This window comes from Tachypleus tridentatus, chromosome 9 (genome assembly GCF_004210375.1).
Source record: "Tachypleus tridentatus isolate NWPU-2018 chromosome 9, ASM421037v1, whole genome shotgun sequence".
In the NCBI taxonomy this organism is placed as follows: Eukaryota; Metazoa; Arthropoda; class Merostomata; order Xiphosura; family Limulidae; genus Tachypleus; species Tachypleus tridentatus.
In genome coordinates, this window is record NC_134833.1 from 131,060,554 (window position 1) to 131,080,857 (window position 20,304).

The window sequence follows — 20,304 nt, forward strand, 5'->3', positions numbered from 1 at the left end:
AGTTCGTCTAAAATGAATGACTTGGAAAGAAGCCAGAAAACAAAAGATACCGAAAGATAACTCAAGCCTCGAAATGGTTGACAGTCCGAAAGTGAAACTGATCACTTACTTTCATAGACAATTAAGTCTAACATATCAGTAGCTAACTAGTGCAGAACTATAGGTAATTTCAGTTAAAATATGAAATGCTACGTTTTCTACAATAAAAAAACGGTTGTTGGACAATAGTGATGTTTCATTTTAAAGGTTTGTGATTTTCTCAAATTTCATACTGATGTTCATGATGTGGCACAACGTTTGTATGGTGTTCAAGTTTGTTTTTTTTTAAGAAATAAAATAAACTATTTTATAAAATCCTTAACATGGCACATGAAGGTTTCTAAAGCTCATTCAAACGTACGTGAAGTTCAAATATTTGTTTTAACGACCAAAACACTGGTGGTAATATTTCATTCGTGTGCAAAGACAGACAACCCCAACCTAAATAAAACACATGAGCTTAGTTTGAAATCTAATTATCCTAAAATGATTTTTACATGAATTTCTTAGTACCTGCCCTACAATTTCAAACAATTATAGACAATTATCTTCAAATATCGGATTAGGAATATTTCGTACTTAGCAACTGTCAAGTTTGTTTTACAGTCTTCGTGTGCGCTTCAGTTATGTTTTGAATCGTGTAGCTGGGGGATGACCTGCTTTGGTAGAAGAGTTAGACATGTTTTGGTGAACTAAAGGGCCCGGCATGGCCAAGTGTGTTAAGGCGTGCGACTCGTAATTCGAGGGTTGCGGGTTCGAATCTCGGTCGCACCAAACATGCTTGCCCTTTCAGCCGTGGGGGCGTTATAATGTGACGGTCAATCCCACTATTCGTTGGAAAAGAGTAGCCCAAGATTTGGCGGTGGGTGGTGATGACTAGTTGCCTTCCCTCTAGTCTTACACTGCTAAATTAGGGACGGCTAGCGCAGATAGCCCTCGAGTAGCTTTGCGCGAAATTCACAAAACAAACAAACAAACAAACAATCTTGAACTAAATTTTAATCTACTTGTCGCATTAGATTCTGTTTGGTAATATATGTTTAATGGTTATCTATTTAATCCATAACACAAGACGTTACTTAATGGTTGGCTATTCGGTCTACAACACAAGGGATTACTTAATTGGTCATTATTCGGTATTACTTAATGGGTGACGATCTGGTCCATAATACAAGGCAGTAATTAATGGGTGACAATTCGGTCTACAATACAAAGCATTACTTTATGTGTGACGATATGGTCTATAACACAAGGTACTACTTAATAGGTAGCGATTTGGTCTGTAACACAAGATATTGCTTAATAGATGACGATTCCGTCCAAAGCACAAGGCATTACTTAATGAGTAACAACTTGGCCTGTACATAAGCCATTACTTAATGGGTGACGATTCGGTATGTAACACAAATCTGTACTTACTGGATGAAAACATCTTTGCTTACAACACAAGATATTACTGAAATGCATTACGGTTCAGCCTAAAGTATAAGGCACAACTTAATGGGTAAAGATCTGTCCTATAATAAAAAACATAACTTAATAACTGACGATTTAATTTACAACACAAGCTATTACTTAATGGGTGATAATTCAGTCCATAACAAAACATTACATAATAGATGACAAAAATTTTGCTTACAACACAAGGCATTTTTAACACATGACAAAAATTTTGTTTACAGCACAAGGCGTTTTAATAGATGACAAGATTTTTGGAACATTTTGATAAGGTGTACAAAGTGTCCTAAAAATGTAGAAGAAATATTCTGAGTGTTTTTAACAAAATTAACCTGTTATCAAAACCGTCTTATATTATCTAGTGGATACATCATTTATTTATGAAGATGCGGCCCGGCATGGCCAAGAGTGTTAAGGCGTTCGACTCGTAATCCGAGGGTCGAGGGTTTGAATCCCGGTAGCACCAAACATGCTCGCCCTCCTAGCCGTTGGAGCGTTATAATGTGACGATCAATCCCACTATTCTTTGTTAAAAGAGTAGCCCAAGTGTTGGCAGTGGGTGGTGATGACTAGCTGCCTTCCCTCTAGTCTTAAACTGCTAAATTAGAGACGGCTAGCACAGATAGCCCTCGAGTAGCTTTGTGTGAAATTCAAAACAAACAAACAAACAAAAAATTTATGAAGATTGCTCAGTTCTCGGGCGTATAGAAATCAGCACACCCGTGTTTTTGTTGGCATAGGAAGCTCAATTCTGAAACTTGTATGCAACAAATTATGTTTCTATTAAATATTTTACTTGGTTACTTAGGAAACTCGATTTTAAGGCATCTAAAAAATCTTTATACTGACGTACTTGGGAAACGCTGTTATGCTGATTAGAAAATCAAATGTGCAGATATTCACATTTTTAAAAAAAATAGATAAGAAAGAGTATTTGCCTCTGGATTATATTATTCAAAATTCCTTTTTATCCAATGCAGCAGACAATGAGTAATTACGTTCAAAAATGCAGTCACTGTCAAAATGCCAAGCAGGCAAGGCATAGCATGGTGTAAAGTTACTCTGTAGCAGGTCTATCATGGAACTCAAGTTAAATGTGTGTAACCCACGAACAAGATCATCAAAGAAAATCTATTTTATGTTTTAAAACACACGCTTAACAATTGTGTAGTAGAAACAAACCATTACCTCCTTTTTGTAGTTATCTCTTCTTAAACATTTAATCTAGAAATTTAAAAACACTATATTTAAATTCCAAAAATGCCACGCGTGATTAATCACTTATGAAAAATTAAATTAAGTCCGTAATCCTGATTGAAATAGAGCAGGTTTACTGTAAATGGACTTATTCCAAAAAAGTGAAACATGTTGCAGTAAAAAAAAATTAATTATTTTGGAAAAATAAAGCACGGCTTTATTTTATACTAATGAGTATAGCGATGGAATATTATTTAAGTCTACATAAACACAGTTGTTCCAGAAAAAATTAAACATACTGAACCTATAAGATTGTCCAGTTTGATATTGTTGTAAAACTACCCAGTTTGATAATAAATCTATAAGATTATCCGGTTTTATATTGAATCCATAGTATTACCTTCCTTGATGCTGAGTCCAGGCTGATCACGTAGCGCATGCGCACAGTCGTGCACCTGCAGGTGATATGAGAGCGGTTTGTTACGTGGCAACTAACAGAGGATGTTCGTAATCATAGAGTATCGCTACTAGTGTATTGTTAGCTAGTTTGTAGTGTTGCAAAATGGTTATTGCTACTACTTGTTATCACCAAAGTTATAAGTTAAACTAATAAAATCGCTTTTAGTCAAGGTAGCGTAATTCAATCATGTGCTTTTGGATTTGCCTAAGGTGAAGGCAGGAGAGAGTTATGTTTTTCTAACAACATCAGTTAGTCAGTCATATGGTCAGACTAACAAATTTGTAGTTTTGTAAAACTTTTATTTTTACCTTACCGACTTTTTCAAGTGATTTGGTGTCTTGTTACTCTACAATTGTTGTTTTTTTACTACCCAACATTGTGTGCACAAAGTGCTTATAAAGTTTTGTTTACATACTAGTTGCAGTGTGTTTGAGATTTTAGTTTGCATTGTAGAAATTGCACATCTGACCCATGCCCACTATAAATATTGCTGTACAATAAAATGCTTGCAGACTATTACAGTATATCAACGTAGGTATACGAAATACATAAAATGTATATATATAGTTATATATAAGATTCTTTGTAATAAAAATCACAGACTGTTAGGAGTAAATATGACTATACATGTGAAATACACACGCAGTAAAAGGGAGTTTCTAGAATGCAACAAAAGTTTTATTTCCTAATTTAGCTTTCTCAAGAAACTTTAAAGTTAACTTTAGGGTACAATGAAATAAGAAGTAAATAACACTTCAATTTTCACGTATTCCTAACACGTGTAAAAATTATAAAGTTCACGAAAATCGAATATTTCTCTTGTTGTTTCTGTTAAAGTATTGGTACTCACTATACGTCTATGAATTGACGCAAGTCTGATTAAGCTCTGCGAGAGGACCACAGAATTGGGCGAAACCTTAATATCGTTTTAATTGGCCAGGAATAGGTATATGAAATATACCTATATATGAAATAACCAGAAAGGGAAGCACTACCTTATTGAACGATTAAAAAAATATTTTAATTGAGACACGATATGGGGTTCCACTTCAACTACCATCCGTGGGATTATGACTGAATTGCCCGGCAAAGCCAAGCGTGTTAAGGCGTGCGCCTCGTAATCTGAGGGTGGCGGGTTCGCATCCCCATCGCGCCAAACATGCTCGCCCTCCCAGCCGTGGGGGCGTTATAATGTGACGGTCAATCCCACTATTCGTTGGTAAAAGAGTAGCCAAGAGTTGGCGGTGGGTGGTGCTGACTAGCTGCCTTCCCTCTAGTCTTACACTGCTAAATTACGGACGGCTACCACAGATAGCCCTCGAGTAGCTTTGTGCGAAATTCAAAAACAAACAAATAAACATCCACTTCAACTGGATATTTTAAGTAAATTTATTTGTTTGTGTTTGTTGTTGTTGTTTTTTTGCGCAAAACCTTATAATTAGCTCTCTGTGCTCTGTCTGGTGCGAGAAACCGAAACCCGTATTTTTGTAAATCTTGAAACTTATCGCTAACCCACCAGAGGAATTTAATCAAAACAATCTTGATTCTTTTGTAAGTATTTGAGCCTAAAGACAATTGTACAATTTACTATGAAAAGAGTTAAATGAACATTAACAATGGATAATTTCACAACAAACATCCAAACTTATGTAAACTAAAACTTATTTAATTGTTACAAAGATATAAAACCCAAGTTAGTTCTTTTGTTTATAGCAAAGTAAATGGCATGCGGTTTTACTTCAAATGTATTTGGTGATACAAAATCACATTTTTTTACGACTAGTTGTTACGTGGACCTTTGAAGAGTGGTGCACGTTAGAAACGAATCGCTTTTCACCTGTTGTTATGTAGTGTTTGACTTTCATTTTATGAGATGTATTCACTTATTAATATTGTTGCCGGCATACAAATTATATAAAATTCAACCCATAAGACTATGTATATACCAACACTTATTTTTTCCCGTTAGCCCACATTAATCTTATTGTTTTGAATTTATGTTGTGGCTATTCAAAAACCAAGCTTGTGTTAAAAGAAAAACGTTTTTAACACAACTATTTAACAGTGAATTTATAAAAATTCATGCCTTAGATCATTAGTTCCTCCGTACTTTCTACGATTAAACGTTCAGATATCCTTAAAGCGGGATTTCACAGAAATTGTAATAACCATTTTAACTAATCTAGGAAACAACACTATAAATGACGGACATTATTCACTATAGGTGTACATTACGGTTTCGCTGACTTTCCAGTCTATTATAGTAATTATATTAATTCATCTTTGTCCAATAAAAACATAAGATGTGAATCTTTAGTAGCCCATGATACTGAGATACTCAGTTCTCAACGACTCGATACTGGTTGATTTTACTTCGCGATTAAGGACTCAGTATAATTATATATTATAAAAAAAAAAGACAAATTTGTTGGTTCAAATGATTTCTATACTGAGAGTTGTAATTTTAGGAAGTTGGGAGTGATGGTAAAGAGGAATATGTTGTAATATGTCAATCACTCTAAATCTGCCTTATTGAGAGCCGATGAGGCTTTTCCGTCGACTCATCAGACCGGTTGAGATACGACAGACATAGTGGTGGTCTAAGCGCTAATTATACCAACAACTTTCGAAAACAACGACTGTTCTGATGTGAAATGGATTAAGTGAGCAAGTTTTAATTATTATCAATTTCATTTTAAATATTTTACAAACTAGGTTTTATGTATAAGGATTAATTAATTGCACTAAGTGTAGATATACGAGCAAAAGCCCCCCATTGGCTTAGCGGTATGTCTGTGGATTTACAACGCTAAAAACCGGGTTTCGATACCCGTGTTGGGCAGAGCACACATAGCCCATTGTGTAGCTTTGTGCTTAATTCAAAACAACAACAACTACGAGCAAAAAATATAATTATTTTTCAGTTCAGTTTGACAGTGAATACTTTACAAATATTTATAAGACAACGTGTGATAATGAAGTTATTTTTGTTTCTTAACAGGGCTGACAAATACCTGGGGGATGAAGCAGCTGCAGAAGTTATAAGGAGAAAAATGGAGGAAGGAGAAAAAAAAGCCACAGACGTAGAAAGAAAATTCTTCGACGAAAATGCATCATTAATTCGATCAGAACTGGCCAAGTCTGGTTCCTTGTCTCAGGATGAAGATTCTTGGGCCCATACGTCTTCTTGCACGGAAGACTGGTGGTCTTGTGCATCAAATGGCACTTCCGGCGAAGACTGGAAGTCGGCTGACGAAAGTCAATCAGATGGCACAAGATTTAGGGCAAAGACGAGATACCCTTCACTGACGATTCAGGCTCCCCTAAATTCCCAGTGTGGGAAGTTATCGGAGGAAGAGAAGAAATGGACACAAACCAAAGAAACGCAAGAAATGTCACAAATTCAGTACACGAAAGAAATGTCTGAAGCTTGCACAACGACCAAGTTCAGTTTTCAACACGTGTACGAAACACGACAACCACAAAGCTTGAATGCTGCGGCTCAAACCACAGCTCCTAAGCTACCAGAAAGGTCAAAGTTCTGGCCTAGTATAGATAAAAAGAAAGGTCCATCTCCACAAACTGATGATACTAAAAGAGGACAAGAAGTAGTTCGACTAATAGAAAAAACGAATAAAACCGATGTAGATTACACCGACCCACTTCTAAAGAAAATGACAGAGGTGAGTAATGTTATTAACTCAATTCATTTTTCTTTTTTTCTTAAAGGAAGGGTGAGTTTTTAAATATATTGTTTACTCGTTCGCATAAGCGAAATGCTTCGTGTAGCTAGCGTGGAAAAGAATCAGTTATCTAAATGTTAAACAGAGATATAATCACACCAAACTATATTTTAGAAAGAGATAAGCGATAATTGTCTCTCTTTTTTGTTATTTTGGTAAAATATGCAAACTGTTCATTACATAAGCTGTAAATTACATAACAAAAAGGTCTATTCGTGTAACCTTTGGATAAAAACTCATGCTTTAAGGATAAATTGGGCTGTTTATGTGATTACTTGACACGTATTAAACACTTTATAGAATGGACGATCTATTTGAATAGGTGTTACTGCTTTAAGAGGAAGGGGGGGTTTATTTGACTACTCATTTGATAGAAATACATGCTTCAGGTAAGCTTATTTGTTTGATGTTTAATTATTAAGGTGAGAATGGTGAATCTGTGTGAACTTTATACAGAAATTGATCATTTTACTGAATTTTGATATGATATACAGATCGACTTTATTTAAATTAAGCGACGTACCAGGAGATTGCTTGAATGATACAAATTTACAAATGTCAAGACAATGGATAAGAGCAATGATTTTTCTGACTTTCAAAGGAGTATGATAGTGTAATCTTTTCTTTTTTTTCAAGATGTTTTAGTGACCAAAGGGCTTTTTGTTTTTGGCTGGTTTGAGACGTCTGCTTCTAAGAAACATTGCAGCTGCCAATTGTTAATAGCTGCCAACTGTTAATATTTGTTATCTGACATAGAAAGGAAATAAATGAAAAAGCTTGTAAATTGAATCAGACGTCAGTCATTCAATATTCACTAGTATTCAACTATATTTAACAATATTATGCAAGAACGATACGAAACAATATATGGCAGTCAACAAACAATATTAAAAAAAAAAAAACTATTACCTCACATGGACTCAGGAAAGCAAGGATTCAGTGGTGTTTAGAAAACAAACCTTAGGCTGAAAGCTGTGATGCGGTACGATGAATCTAATTTTATCTCTATCTGTGTAGCATGTTGAGTTAAAGTTTGAAACACACGACATTGTCTGTGTTATTTTGACAGTGCAAGCTATTGCAGTGGTATGATGGTGAGGGGTGATGTTATCGTGACAAGAGTTCGTCCTTTGATTTATTCAGGCGACCAGATAAGATCTACAGTTTTCTTGGATGTTGTTACATCCGCAATAATGTATTTCCACTTTGATGAAGAAGGACGATTTTGTCAAAAATAGTGCAATAATCTACTGTACCTGTGTCATCCAAAGTCACTTAGAAGAACATGATGGAGCCAGTGGTTAGTGGGTACATACATTTTGATGAATCCTGGATTGAGTTTCGCTCTCGCAAAAACGTGTTCCACACATTGGCACCATGGGTTCTGTGTAAAATTGACTGTCAAATCTCGCTATTCTGTCAGACAAGAGTAGCCCAAGAGTTAGTGGTAGGTGATGTTGACTAGTAGCCCTTCGTCTAATATGCCAGTTCAAAATTAGAGATGGCTGTCAGGGTTTTAGTATATGGACTGGGGTTCTTCTACAGTAGGCGTCTGTGACTTATTAGAGATAAAATCGAACGATAGAGGGACAACACATAAACGACTCATTTTAAAATAATACATTCAAAACAAGTCAAATTTATGTATAAAAATTACTTACACTACAGGAAATCGCAGTTTTATCTAAAACTGTAAATAATTATCTTTTCCTATCAAAAGTCGGATTCAGTTTAGAACAACCTTTGAGAATACAAACTATTCTTATTATCTCTGTTAAACTGTGAAACTCACTTTAAAATGTCGCTCGTTAGGGCTAAAGTAACATCAAGCGGTCCAACTTCACTTTCACTAACTCAACTTATATATATATATATATATATATACACTGTTAAATGTAACCCTAAAACTTTATAGACTCTAAGTGACGGTATGGTATAACAATACTCACTTAAGCTGTGTGTGTGTTTTTCTTATAGCAAAGCCACATCGGGTTATCTACTGAGCCCAGCGCGGGGAATCGAACCGCTGATTTTAGTGTTGCAAGTCCCAAGACTAACCGCTGTACTATCGAGCGTTCTCACAGTAACAACACAAATGCATCATTTAAACCACACACACAACATACCACTCCCACCAAGTTACCTAACGAGATTTGTCATAACTATCGCCTTTAAAATAATCAACTTTTTAACACTCTTGTTATAAAAAATGAATAATCGTTAAATATTAATTCACTAAACGAAGCAAGTATACACTTGTATACACTAAACAGTCTTGTATATCCAACAGTAGCTGTGAGTAAACATTTTAAAACACAGCACAACAAATTTTCGCTAACAACCGCGAGCTCTCAGTCTGATTTAGCACCTTTTGAAATAATTGGAACATCACATTTCCCACCATAATCCTCTGTCGATGTTTATGAACCATTTGTAGCTCGGACAAATAGTGTTATAACCATGAGCTCGTATGAATCTATACCAAAGATCCCAAAGTGTGGGTCAGGACCCTAGTAAGGTCACGTTACGTTGAACTGGACTTTAAGCGCTCCGGAAAATATTTTTCTTCATAGTTTACAAAACAAGCAGTAATTTCTATTTTATTACATTGAACACAATATGAATGAAGTAAAGTTATAACAGCTCATTATACAGCATCACCTGTTAAAGTCTCTGTAATTCGGGATTTTCCTTACTAGTGTCACGTGAGATATAGGACTATAGTCGAGTGAGAGTCGCAGAAACAGAACTACAGCTTACAACTATATAGGCTCGGCATGGCCAGGTGGATTAAGTCGTGCGACTCGTAATCCAAGGGGCGCGGGTTCGTATCCCCATTGCACTAAACATGTTCGCCTTTTCAGCCGTGGGAGCGCCATAATGTTACAGTGAATTCCACTACTTGCTGGTAAAAGAGTACCCCAAGAGTTGGCGGTGGGTGGTGATGACTAGGTGCCTTCCCTCGTGTAACTATAAATTTAAATAAACCAATACTTTATGGCTCCCTTATAAAGTAGCTAGTCAATGTACAAATGATTCCTTTAAGAGAGCTTTAATTTAATTAACTTTATATGGTTGGTAAGCATAAATTATTTTATATTAATTTGTTTGTCTTTTTATTTTGTATTTGTAGAGAAATAGTTGGTTTACTTACGTCGTTGTTATGTTTTTGTTTGTTTTGAATTTCGCGCAAAGCTACATGAGGGTTATCTGCGCTAACCGTCCCTAATTTAGTAGTGTAAGACTAGAAGGAAGGCAGCTAGCTAGTCACCACCACCCACCGCCAACTCTTGGGCTACTCTTTTACCATCTTAACCACCTGGCCATACCGGGCCTTCACTTTTCAGTAGAACTGTTATATATATTACATACACCAGAATAATTGACTCAATACGTATATTCACAGTATTTACCTAAGTTAAAACATGAGCAGGCGCTAAATAATGCGTTAAGGGGAAGAAAACATATTCATGAAGGAACTGTCAACAGCCGCAGCACTTGAAATTCTTTTAAGCAGAATTAGAGTAAATTAATGTATGTGTGTGTGTGGTTTTCTTACAGCAAAGTTACATCAGACTATCTGCCGCGTCCACCAAGGGGAATCGAACCTCTGGTGTTAGCGTTGTAAATCTAAAGACTTACCGCTGTACCAGCGAGGGGAGGGGCGAATTAATGTATGATACCATCCACTTTTCATTAGCTATATTTTTGTGCGCTAGTAAATACCAAGCGCGTGGCGCGCGTGCACCCGCTTGCATTCTATTGCTCATCACAATCTTTACCAGCCTACCCTCAAATTGAAATTCTTTTAAGCAGGAATAGAGTAAATTAGTCTTGAGATATTGGCCTTAGTCAAATACATCAATAGAAAGAATTTTACCTCCTGAGTCCAAAGTTATAATTAGATCTCAAATCGGTCAAGAGGAGATGGAGATACGTATGAGCTGAAAGTTTGCACTTTAAAACTTGCATCCATTCTATGAGCTACAATACCGCGACTGAAATAAACAAAAGTCCGTTTTCTATACTGTGTTCTAGTAGCCCAAAACGGAAACGTTAGCAGTGGGACAAAATATATTTCGAGCTAGACTTTTGTGTAACGTCGAATTGTAGATATTTTTTCCTTCATTATTTTTTAGTATATCTACTACATACACAAACGAAAGTCTGCCATAATATATTTAAGAACTGTTTAATTTAAGCAACTAATTTTCATCCTTATTTGTTATACAAGTTCATCCAAGTTACATAAAACAATGGACGAAAATTATTATGATTAACTTTTTAAAGTAGAGAGTCTCTACAAATTTGTGTAATATGGATTTCTCTCTTTTTTTTAAAAGGCTTAATGTTCGGTTTATAGGTATGTTTACTTCTGTTAATAAACTATAAAAAGATTCATACAAATCATTATGCTAAGAACCAAACACTACGTTTATTTTTTAATTTCGCGCAAAGCAACACGAGGACTGTTCTGCACTAGCCGTCCCTAATTCAGCAGTGTAAGACTAGAGGGAAGGCAGCTAGTCATTACCACCCACCGCCAACTATTGGGCTACTCTTTTACCAACGAATAGTGGGATTGACCATCACATTATAACGCCCCCACGGCTGGGAGGGGGAGCATGTTTGGTGCGACCGAGATTCGAACCCGCGACCCTCATTTTACGAGTCGAACACCTTAACCCACCTGGCCATGTCGGGCCTAAACACTACGTTCCTCAATAAAAACAAAAGACCTTCAACTATAATTGATATCATGAAGTTCGTCAATTGAAAAAAGTTAAAATTGGCTAAGAAAATACATTTATCTTTCATTTTTTTATTTATGCGTTTCCCAACATGGTATGGTATTTTGAGTGTAATTTTAACAATGTTATAGTTGTTTCTACCCAAAAATAGATCACTGTCCGTTCGGAAACAGCGAATAAGAATATCTTTGTAGATAAGTATTTTCATTGAGATTACAATTCGGTATTATTTCAAATATTTGAAGTTCACCAAGAGCTCTGTAATCCCAATATAGAAAATCTAACATACAAATAATGTTAAATTTACCCATTGGAACAGCTGAGATTCAATTAGTAAAACCAGTATTGGAGTTATTTAGCGATTAAAACTGTCACATTTAGTAAAAAATAAAACTGTATGACACTATAAAAACTATTTTGTACTTTATCCTATTGCCACGGCATATTTAGTTTCATAACTGCACACTAGATGACAGGCTAATCATTCGAAACTGAAACTGGACTCCAACATATGGAGTAAATATCTTCGTACCTTATAAAATGTAAAATGTATATTTTATGTCGAGTTAAGAGTAAACTGTAATACGATGATAAAAAACACCAAATTATTATGATATTACAAACATCAAAAATATAGTATCATATTAAAATACACTTAAGTATAATTATAAGTTTTCCCCTTAATTACAGTCCTGTATTTCTTCCACGAATGAAATAGTTCGTGGTAAATCATTTTTCATATTTGTACTTCCTTATATAAAACCTCAGTTGATTTGTTGTGACAGCCTGTCTTGTTGTGTGTAGTGTGGTGTGCGACTACTTTGTGTGACTGTTTTATTATGTATAGTGTGGTGTGAGGAAATCTTGTGTGACTTTTGTTGCTACATATAGTAATAGTGTGAGGTTACTAAAACTTTTATTAAAGTAAAAGTCCCCCACTGCTACAGCGGTAAGTCTACGGATTTACAAATCTAAAATCAGGGGTTCGATTGCCCTCGGTGGACTGAGCAAGTAGACCAATGTGGCTTTGCTTTAAGAAAAACACACACACACATATTAAACTAGATAACAAAGTTTTGCCTTTGTTAGGTCATCTTCAGGTTAACAAATGAATGAACTATTGATCAATAGTTAAGGCACTCGACACCAAACATGCTCGCCCTTTCAGCCGTGGAGGTGTTATAATGTGCGGTCAATCCCACTATTCGTTGGTAAAAGAGTAGCCCAGGAGTTGGTGGTAGATGGTGATGACCCTCTAGTCTTACACTGCTGAATAAGGGACGGCTAGCGCAGATTGCCATCCTGTAGCTTTGCGCGAATTTCAAAAACAAACAGTAATTGACCAACAGAAAGTCCACGTTTTGTTGTATCTTAATTATATATAAGTAATATTTCCATATACTCAATCTTACTAGAAATGAGTACTAATAACTTTGAAAAACTTATAAACTAAACAGTAAACTAACTTTGTGAACCTGACGATGACCGAAGAAGGTCGAAACGTTGTTCGCTCTTCTATGTAAAATATTTTCTCAACCCAAACGAGCCGTTTTTGCATATAGATAACAGCTTTTTGCTAGTAACCTTCCGACGTAAAAAATAAATTAAAAGTTTTTAATTATTTTTGTTCTAATGACTTGTTATAGTCAATATAGAATGCTTATGAAACTAAACTTAAAAACCTTGAACCTTTGACCTTAACATATTCTATCACATGTAAAGAATAATCCAGACGTTGCGTTGTACGATACTACGTGTAGATTTCTGTAGTAATAAAGAGAACGAACTGATAAGCACTTCTTACTGTTCTATTCACAAGCGTGATCTGTAACGTGAATAAGTAAACATGCGTGCAGATACAAGTACTTGACGAAAGCGCTAAAATGTTTTACGCGTGTCAACGTTTTTTGTTTTTTCTTTTGTCTTGCATGTAAATATTAGTCACTTTCGCCAGTCGAAGGCTTAGCAGGTAGTTTGAGGGCTTCATACAACGTTTAATTTTGGGGTTTTATACCTGTAGTTGGCACAGCGCAAACAGTCCATTGTGTAGCTTTATGTTTAACAAAAACCATAACACTGTATTTAATATTGCAGTTGTCATATGAATAATTCATTACGGCTGAATAAGTGTGTTCATGCTTGGACATATTTTTCATGCTAAATTATGATGTCCACAATATTTGTACTGATTATTTCAGAGCAAATTATATTACAAGTTATTAATAATTAGATAATTCTGATAAAAGGTCATTGTACATTAATTAAACATAAAAATTAACTTTGTGAGTTGCGTATTTGTTTGAGCACAACCCCCAGTAATAATTTAGCCACCATATTTGTTTAGTTATTAATATTAGGTACGAGAAGGTGACGTTAGAGCTTTAACTGACACCTCTTTCTATTACATACATGAAAATAAGTCTATGTTGCCATATTGACGGCCATACCTGGCAAGTTTCCCAACATGACAAATGTGAACGGATAATAATAGGACACTGAATTAAAACATTTTTATTTTTGCATAATTACGAGTGCTTCCTGAATCAAAAGATAGTGAGAACGAATGCAGATCGGGTATAGCTGAAAGATAATGCCTTGTGCTTTCTCTGATTGTGTGCGTGTTTTTCTTACAGCAGAGCCACAGCGAGCTATCTGCTGAGCCCACCGAGGGGAAACGAACCCCTGATTTTAACGTTGTAAGTCCGTAGACTTACCGCTGTACTGGTGGGAAGCCTCTGGTTGTGTAGGATTTTATTAGATTATGTTAATTAAAACTGACGACGTACACAGATAAGAGTCACGTTGCCGAAGACACAATTATATATTTTTAAAGCTTATTTTCTTAAAACTTACATTAAGTGCATATTTTCAGCAGGGTTACATGAAAATAATTTTGAATAAAATATTTGAAAAATACCAAGTAATTCTGATGAGAAAATACGTTTTCTTGAGTAATTATGTATTTTAATGCCAAACAAAATCTGTTTCTAGCTATGTTGCAGAATCTGACTGTACGATAATTAGTAGAGAAAGTAAAGCTTACGTTCACGCCCCCTACAGGTTTATATATATAAATTGCCAATAAATTAAAACTTAGATATTTTTGAGATAAGCTGATGATACATTCTCTTTAAAGTGATGGTGGAGGTAATAAATAAAACTGCACAACGAAAATGTTTCTTGTTCCAGTTTTATAGTTTATTTAAAAACATAAACACAAAATTTAGTTTTTAGAAAGTTATTTAGGTAAATAACTGAGCGCATGTTTCATAAAAAATCTTCACTTTTATTTTTTCTGTATAAAACTTGTGCATTTCTTTCACATACAAGTTTTACTCCTTTACAAGTTCGAAAAAGTTATTTTTAATTACTTAACTATTATAGAATTGTATTTAATTATAATAAATAATTTTATTGATTCGTAAATCGTTGTTTTGAAGTTGGATATGTTTGTGTTGTTACTGTTACCAAACTAACTTTTCTTTGAAATATTGCTTCCTTGAGTTGAAATGTGAATCTGATTCGAGTGTAGTTCATAAATATCTGAATTTTCTCTACAAATTACGAGTAAACGTGTATTTTTAACTATAGTAAAGCCTTGTTTTATACATATAAAATTAATATAATATAATGTGACAATTGGAAACAGCCGTTTGTTGAGAGTTACAAATTAGTCTTGTATGATCGTACTATAAACTATTTCTGCAAACATATGTACGTTAGTTTAATGTGATATTTTAAGTTTACGAAAGGTTTGGTTGTTTCAATCAGTAACGTGTATTGAACGTCTATGAAATATTTTGCTTTTATATTGTAATACATAATCTTTGCGGTTTTCTGCTGCCATCTAGTGAGAAAAGTTTTCGTTTGTATCAAAATAGAAGAATTTAAATGTCCTGTTAAAAATTACAGAACTTAAATTTCGTTTTATATGATTTTTTAATTTTTCTTATTAAAGTCAATGAAAGATTGTATCCTTGCACACACACCATTGTTTTTCTAAAGCGCAAAATAAACGCAATATATAAATTTTTTATATCAAAATCCCGAAACTTTTGTGATAGAAATTCTGACTCCAATAATTCCATTTTTGTTGGTTTATTCGAGCCTGTCGCCGGCATGGTGTACGATAGTATTTCGAAAAGCTATGGACGTTTTTTTTTTTTTCTAGTAAGCTTTATTTTGTATTCTCGAAACTGAATTAAACACTCAGGCTGTCGTTAACTTTGTGAAAAGAAAGTAATTGAAATAAGTTATAAGTGTTCATCGATAACAAAAAATTTAGTATGCATGTGTTGTTTAAAACTGTGTTCACCTTATCTAACAGGAAGAGTAGTCTTTATTGCACTGCTTCACTTCACGAAGACATAAGGGCCCGGCATGGTCAGGTGAGTTAAGGCGTTCGACTCGTAATCTGAGGGTCGCGGGTTCGAATCACCGTCACACCAAACATGCTCGCCCTTTCAGCCGTGGGGCGTTATAATGTGATAGTCAATCCCACTATTCGTTGGTAAAAGAGTAACCCAAAAGTTGGCAGTGGGTGGTGATGACTATCTGCCTTCCCTCTAGTCTTCCACTGCTAAATTAGGGACGACTAGCGCAGATAGCTCTCGTGTAGTTTTGCGCGAAATTTAAAAACAAACAAAACAAATGAAGACATAAAAATCTCTTATTTTATATTGGTTTTCAATAATGGTGATAACTCTAAATTGTTTGAAGACGAGATAGATGATGGTTTTTTTTTTTTGGAATTAAGCACAAAGCTACAAAATGGGCTGTCTGTTCTCTGCCCACCACAGGTATCGAAACGCGGTTTCTAGCGGTGTGACTCATCAGACATACCGCTGTGCCACTGGGATGCGAGAGGACGGCTATAATTGTGTGGATTTATTTCATGCTTGAAGACTTACGAGGTATCAAAGATAAATAAAAGGGGTCGATATCAATGGGGTAAGAGCTAATTACTAATATTATAGAAACGTTTCTTTTTGGCGGGAGTCGCTTGTTTAGAGCTTTATTCTCGCCGAATCTTTTGTAACAAGTTGCTTATCTCACCACCCCACGCTGCAAACGTTGATGTTGCGCAAAGAGTATGTGGTCTTGTCACTATTTATGATAACTGTCATCTCCGACTAGTAAAAGCAAATTGTAGGTGGTATTTCTCAGCCTACGGCGTCAGACAGATAAAGCACCGCTCTGATCTGAAGGTGGAGTGGGTGCTAGTGAAACTGGTCACTTTGGTTTATATTCCATACGAACATCACTTCATTAATACTAACTAGTTTGTTGCTTGGCGTAAGATGTAATTTTAAGTTAAATACGCATTTCGAAAACTAAGCTTATGGCAAAATTTCGTCTGGGAAATTCCATTGTTTCTTTCTTTATATATATATATATATATAACGCAAACCTCTCAAAAAAGTACTAGCGTTCTATCCGTAGCGGAGAATGAGCCCTGGATTTTAGCGTTTTGAATCCGTAAACTTACCGCTAATCCACCAGACGACTTTATTGTATTCGTAAAATAACGAATTTGTCTGATGGTATTATGAATATACTTGGATCGTTATTTTCCACGTTTGCATTATCACGTAAATACAGAGGTTTATTATGTCATATCTGGTTTAACTTTTACCAATTGTTGTAAAACCTAGTAGTTATCTCACCCGGCCTGTGAATCTAGTGATTTCAGATTTGTCTCCTATTGCTGACAAAACTCGTTCTGTACTTTGGGACTGTTGGTGCTGTAAGAGAGTGACAGTGAAATCACACTATTTAGTCAGATTAGAATAACCCAAGGTGGGCGCTGTTCACAAACTGTCTATCCTTTAGCCTATCTATACAAAAACCATTTGTGTAACTTTGCGCGAAAATTCAACACACACACAAACAAACCACTTACAGAATATGAGAATATAACGCCACATTATTTTTGATATATGGGCTTGAAAGTATATAGACAACCTATTAATACGACTGTGAACATTCACTTCCTTGTCCAGAAATAATGATAGTTATTAGGTACATACAATCAAGTTAATCGTTAATTTACTGTTTAAAAAAATATATCAATGGATATAACTTATGAAATATTATATCTTATATATGTGTAAAGAAAAGATGAATTTAACGCTGTAAGTTAGTGATTTGTGAAAACTGTTTCTGATAAAATTTAAATAGAAACACCTCCATGTTTTAAAATGTTCTACTTAGCCCAGGAATAAGACGACAGTTCCCTGATGGGTTAGACTCCCAGCAGTGGCTTGGACGCATATAAATCATTCTATAGCTGAATATAAAATAAAGACATAAATTTTGTATTAGTTTGTCAGTTAAGCTGGCTTAGGAGATTTTTCGAAAAATTTTGTCATTGGTTTTCCGATAAGAATCGAGCTCGGCATGGCCAAGTGTGTTAGGTAGGTCCGAGGGTTCGATGCTCGCCCTCCCAGTCTCGTTATAATGTGACGGTCAATCCCATTATTCGTTGGTAATCCAAGAGAGGGTCGCGGGTTCGAATCCCTTGAGTAGCTTTGTGCGAAATTCAAAAACAAACAAACAAACACACAAACCGATAACAAGCTCAATTGGATATACAAGGCGAAGCTGTTAATATAAGCAGATTCTCGTTTTGTCCACCAGTGGCTCACACCACTAAAAATTGAGTTACGACATTCGTGGTGGGATCTTCACATTGTGTAGCTTTGTTTTTAACAAAAAGCAAACTATTCGCGTTTGCACAAATGTAATAAAAAAGATGGTGGACTTTTATTTAGCAGTGCGCTTTTTTGCTAATAGTAAAACTAATATAATTTCAAAGTATGTTTGTAGACATATCGATTTTGTTTGTTTGGAAATTTCCCACAAAGCTACTCGAGGGCTATCTGTGCTAGCCGTCCCTAATTTAGCAGTGTAAGACTAGAGGGAAGGCAGCTAGTCATCACCACCCACCGCCAACTCTTGGGCTATTCTTTACCAACGAATAGTGGGATTGACCGTAACATTATACACCCCCACGGCTGGGAGTGCGAGCATGTTTAGCGCGACGCGGGCGCGAACCCGCGGATTACGAGTCGCACGCCTTACGCGCTAGGCCATGCCGGGCCAAGACATATCGATTACAAGTCAAAAGTAATAATTACGTCTCTGTCAGGTTACTATTTACGCCCTTACTTGGCATAACATGTTCATTTTTGGTCAGTTTTTTTTTTTTTTTTTTTAAAGATGTTGATTTGTTATAAAAGGTTCAAAGGAGGGATGCTGAGATGATTTTGCAGATGGAAAGATTAACTGATAGGAACAAGTTAAGATTTCTGAAGTTATTTTTCCTGGAATAAGTAAGGGTCTTATTGAAGTTTACAAGGTTTCCTGAGGATCGATAAGTTAAAGACCTCTGATTTCTTTATACTATGATGCAAATAAAATGAAACAAACAAAATGACATAAGATTAAAACTTGGAAGAAAAAAAAACAAGCTGAGCTCCATCAAGATAGTTTTACTTTTCTAACATGATCATAGGCTTACGAAACTAGTTGCCACCAGCAATCATCGAAGCCAGCTCTTTAATAGATATTAAGAGCGGAATTTATGATTTATGGATAAAGGGTGGACTTAAATTGTTAACTTCCCAAAGGTTTGCTGTGCGACAACAGCCTTCAAAGACCTAATGGTACCTTGATTCCAGGGTGTTATGTTTTAATCGCCTCTGTTGTATTCAGTTAACCATCATAGAACAGAAATACTAACTTTGCGTCGTTCATAAATCTATATCAAAGGCTTATATGGAAGTCATGTGAGTTTAATACCTAAAAATAAAACAGTAGAGAGACGTATAAGTCATGTAACTTTAACGTCTAAAAATAAAACAGAAGAGAAACGGGTAAGTCATGTGATTTTATTACGTAAGAGTAAAACGGTGTGTGTTTTTCTTATAGCAAAGCCACAAAGGGCTATCCGCTCAGCCCACCGAGTGGAATCGAACCCCTGCTTTCAGCGTTGTAAATCCGGAGACATACCGCTGTACTAGCGAGGGGCTAAAAGTAAAACGGAGAAACGAGGAGGTCATGTGATTTTATTACTTAAAAGTAAAACGGATAGATTATGTGACTTTATTACTTAAAAGTGAAACAGAGAAACGGATAGGTTATGTGACTTTATTACTTATAAGTGAAACAGAGAAACGGGTACGTTATGTGACTTTATTACTTATAAGTGAAACAGAGATAGGGGTAGGTTATGTGATTTAATTATTTAATATGAAACAGAGAAACTTGTAGTTTATGTGACTTTACTACTTAAAAGCGAAACAGAAAGACGAGTAGGTTATGTGATTTTATTATTTAAAAGTAAAACAGAGAAACGGATAGTTTATGTAACTTTATTACTTACGAGTGAAACAGAGAGATGGGTAGGTTATGTGATTTTATTATTTAAAACTGAAACAGAGAAACAGGTAGGTTATGTGACTTTATTAATTAAAAGTAAAACACAAAAACGAGTAGTTTATGTGACTTTAATACTTAAAAGAAAAACAGTGAAAAGGGTAGTTTATATAACTTTATTACTTAAAAGTGAAACAGAGAGACGGGTAGATTATGTGATTTTATTACTTAAAAGTGAAACAGAGAAAGAAGTGGGTTATGTGACTTTATTACTTAA

General features: G+C 35.3%; 1 protein-coding gene across 1 annotated transcript in view; it reads left to right on the forward strand.

Annotated features, from left to right (window-relative positions):
- The window catches only part of LOC143227488 (uncharacterized), a 457,070-nt gene that overhangs the window by 89,164 nt on the left and 347,602 nt on the right, over positions 1–20,304 (forward strand). Inside the window, 1 exon segment of the mRNA XM_076458930.1 lies at positions 6,156–6,837. Within this exon segment, the coding sequence (XP_076315045.1) occupies positions 6,156–6,837 (682 nt within the window).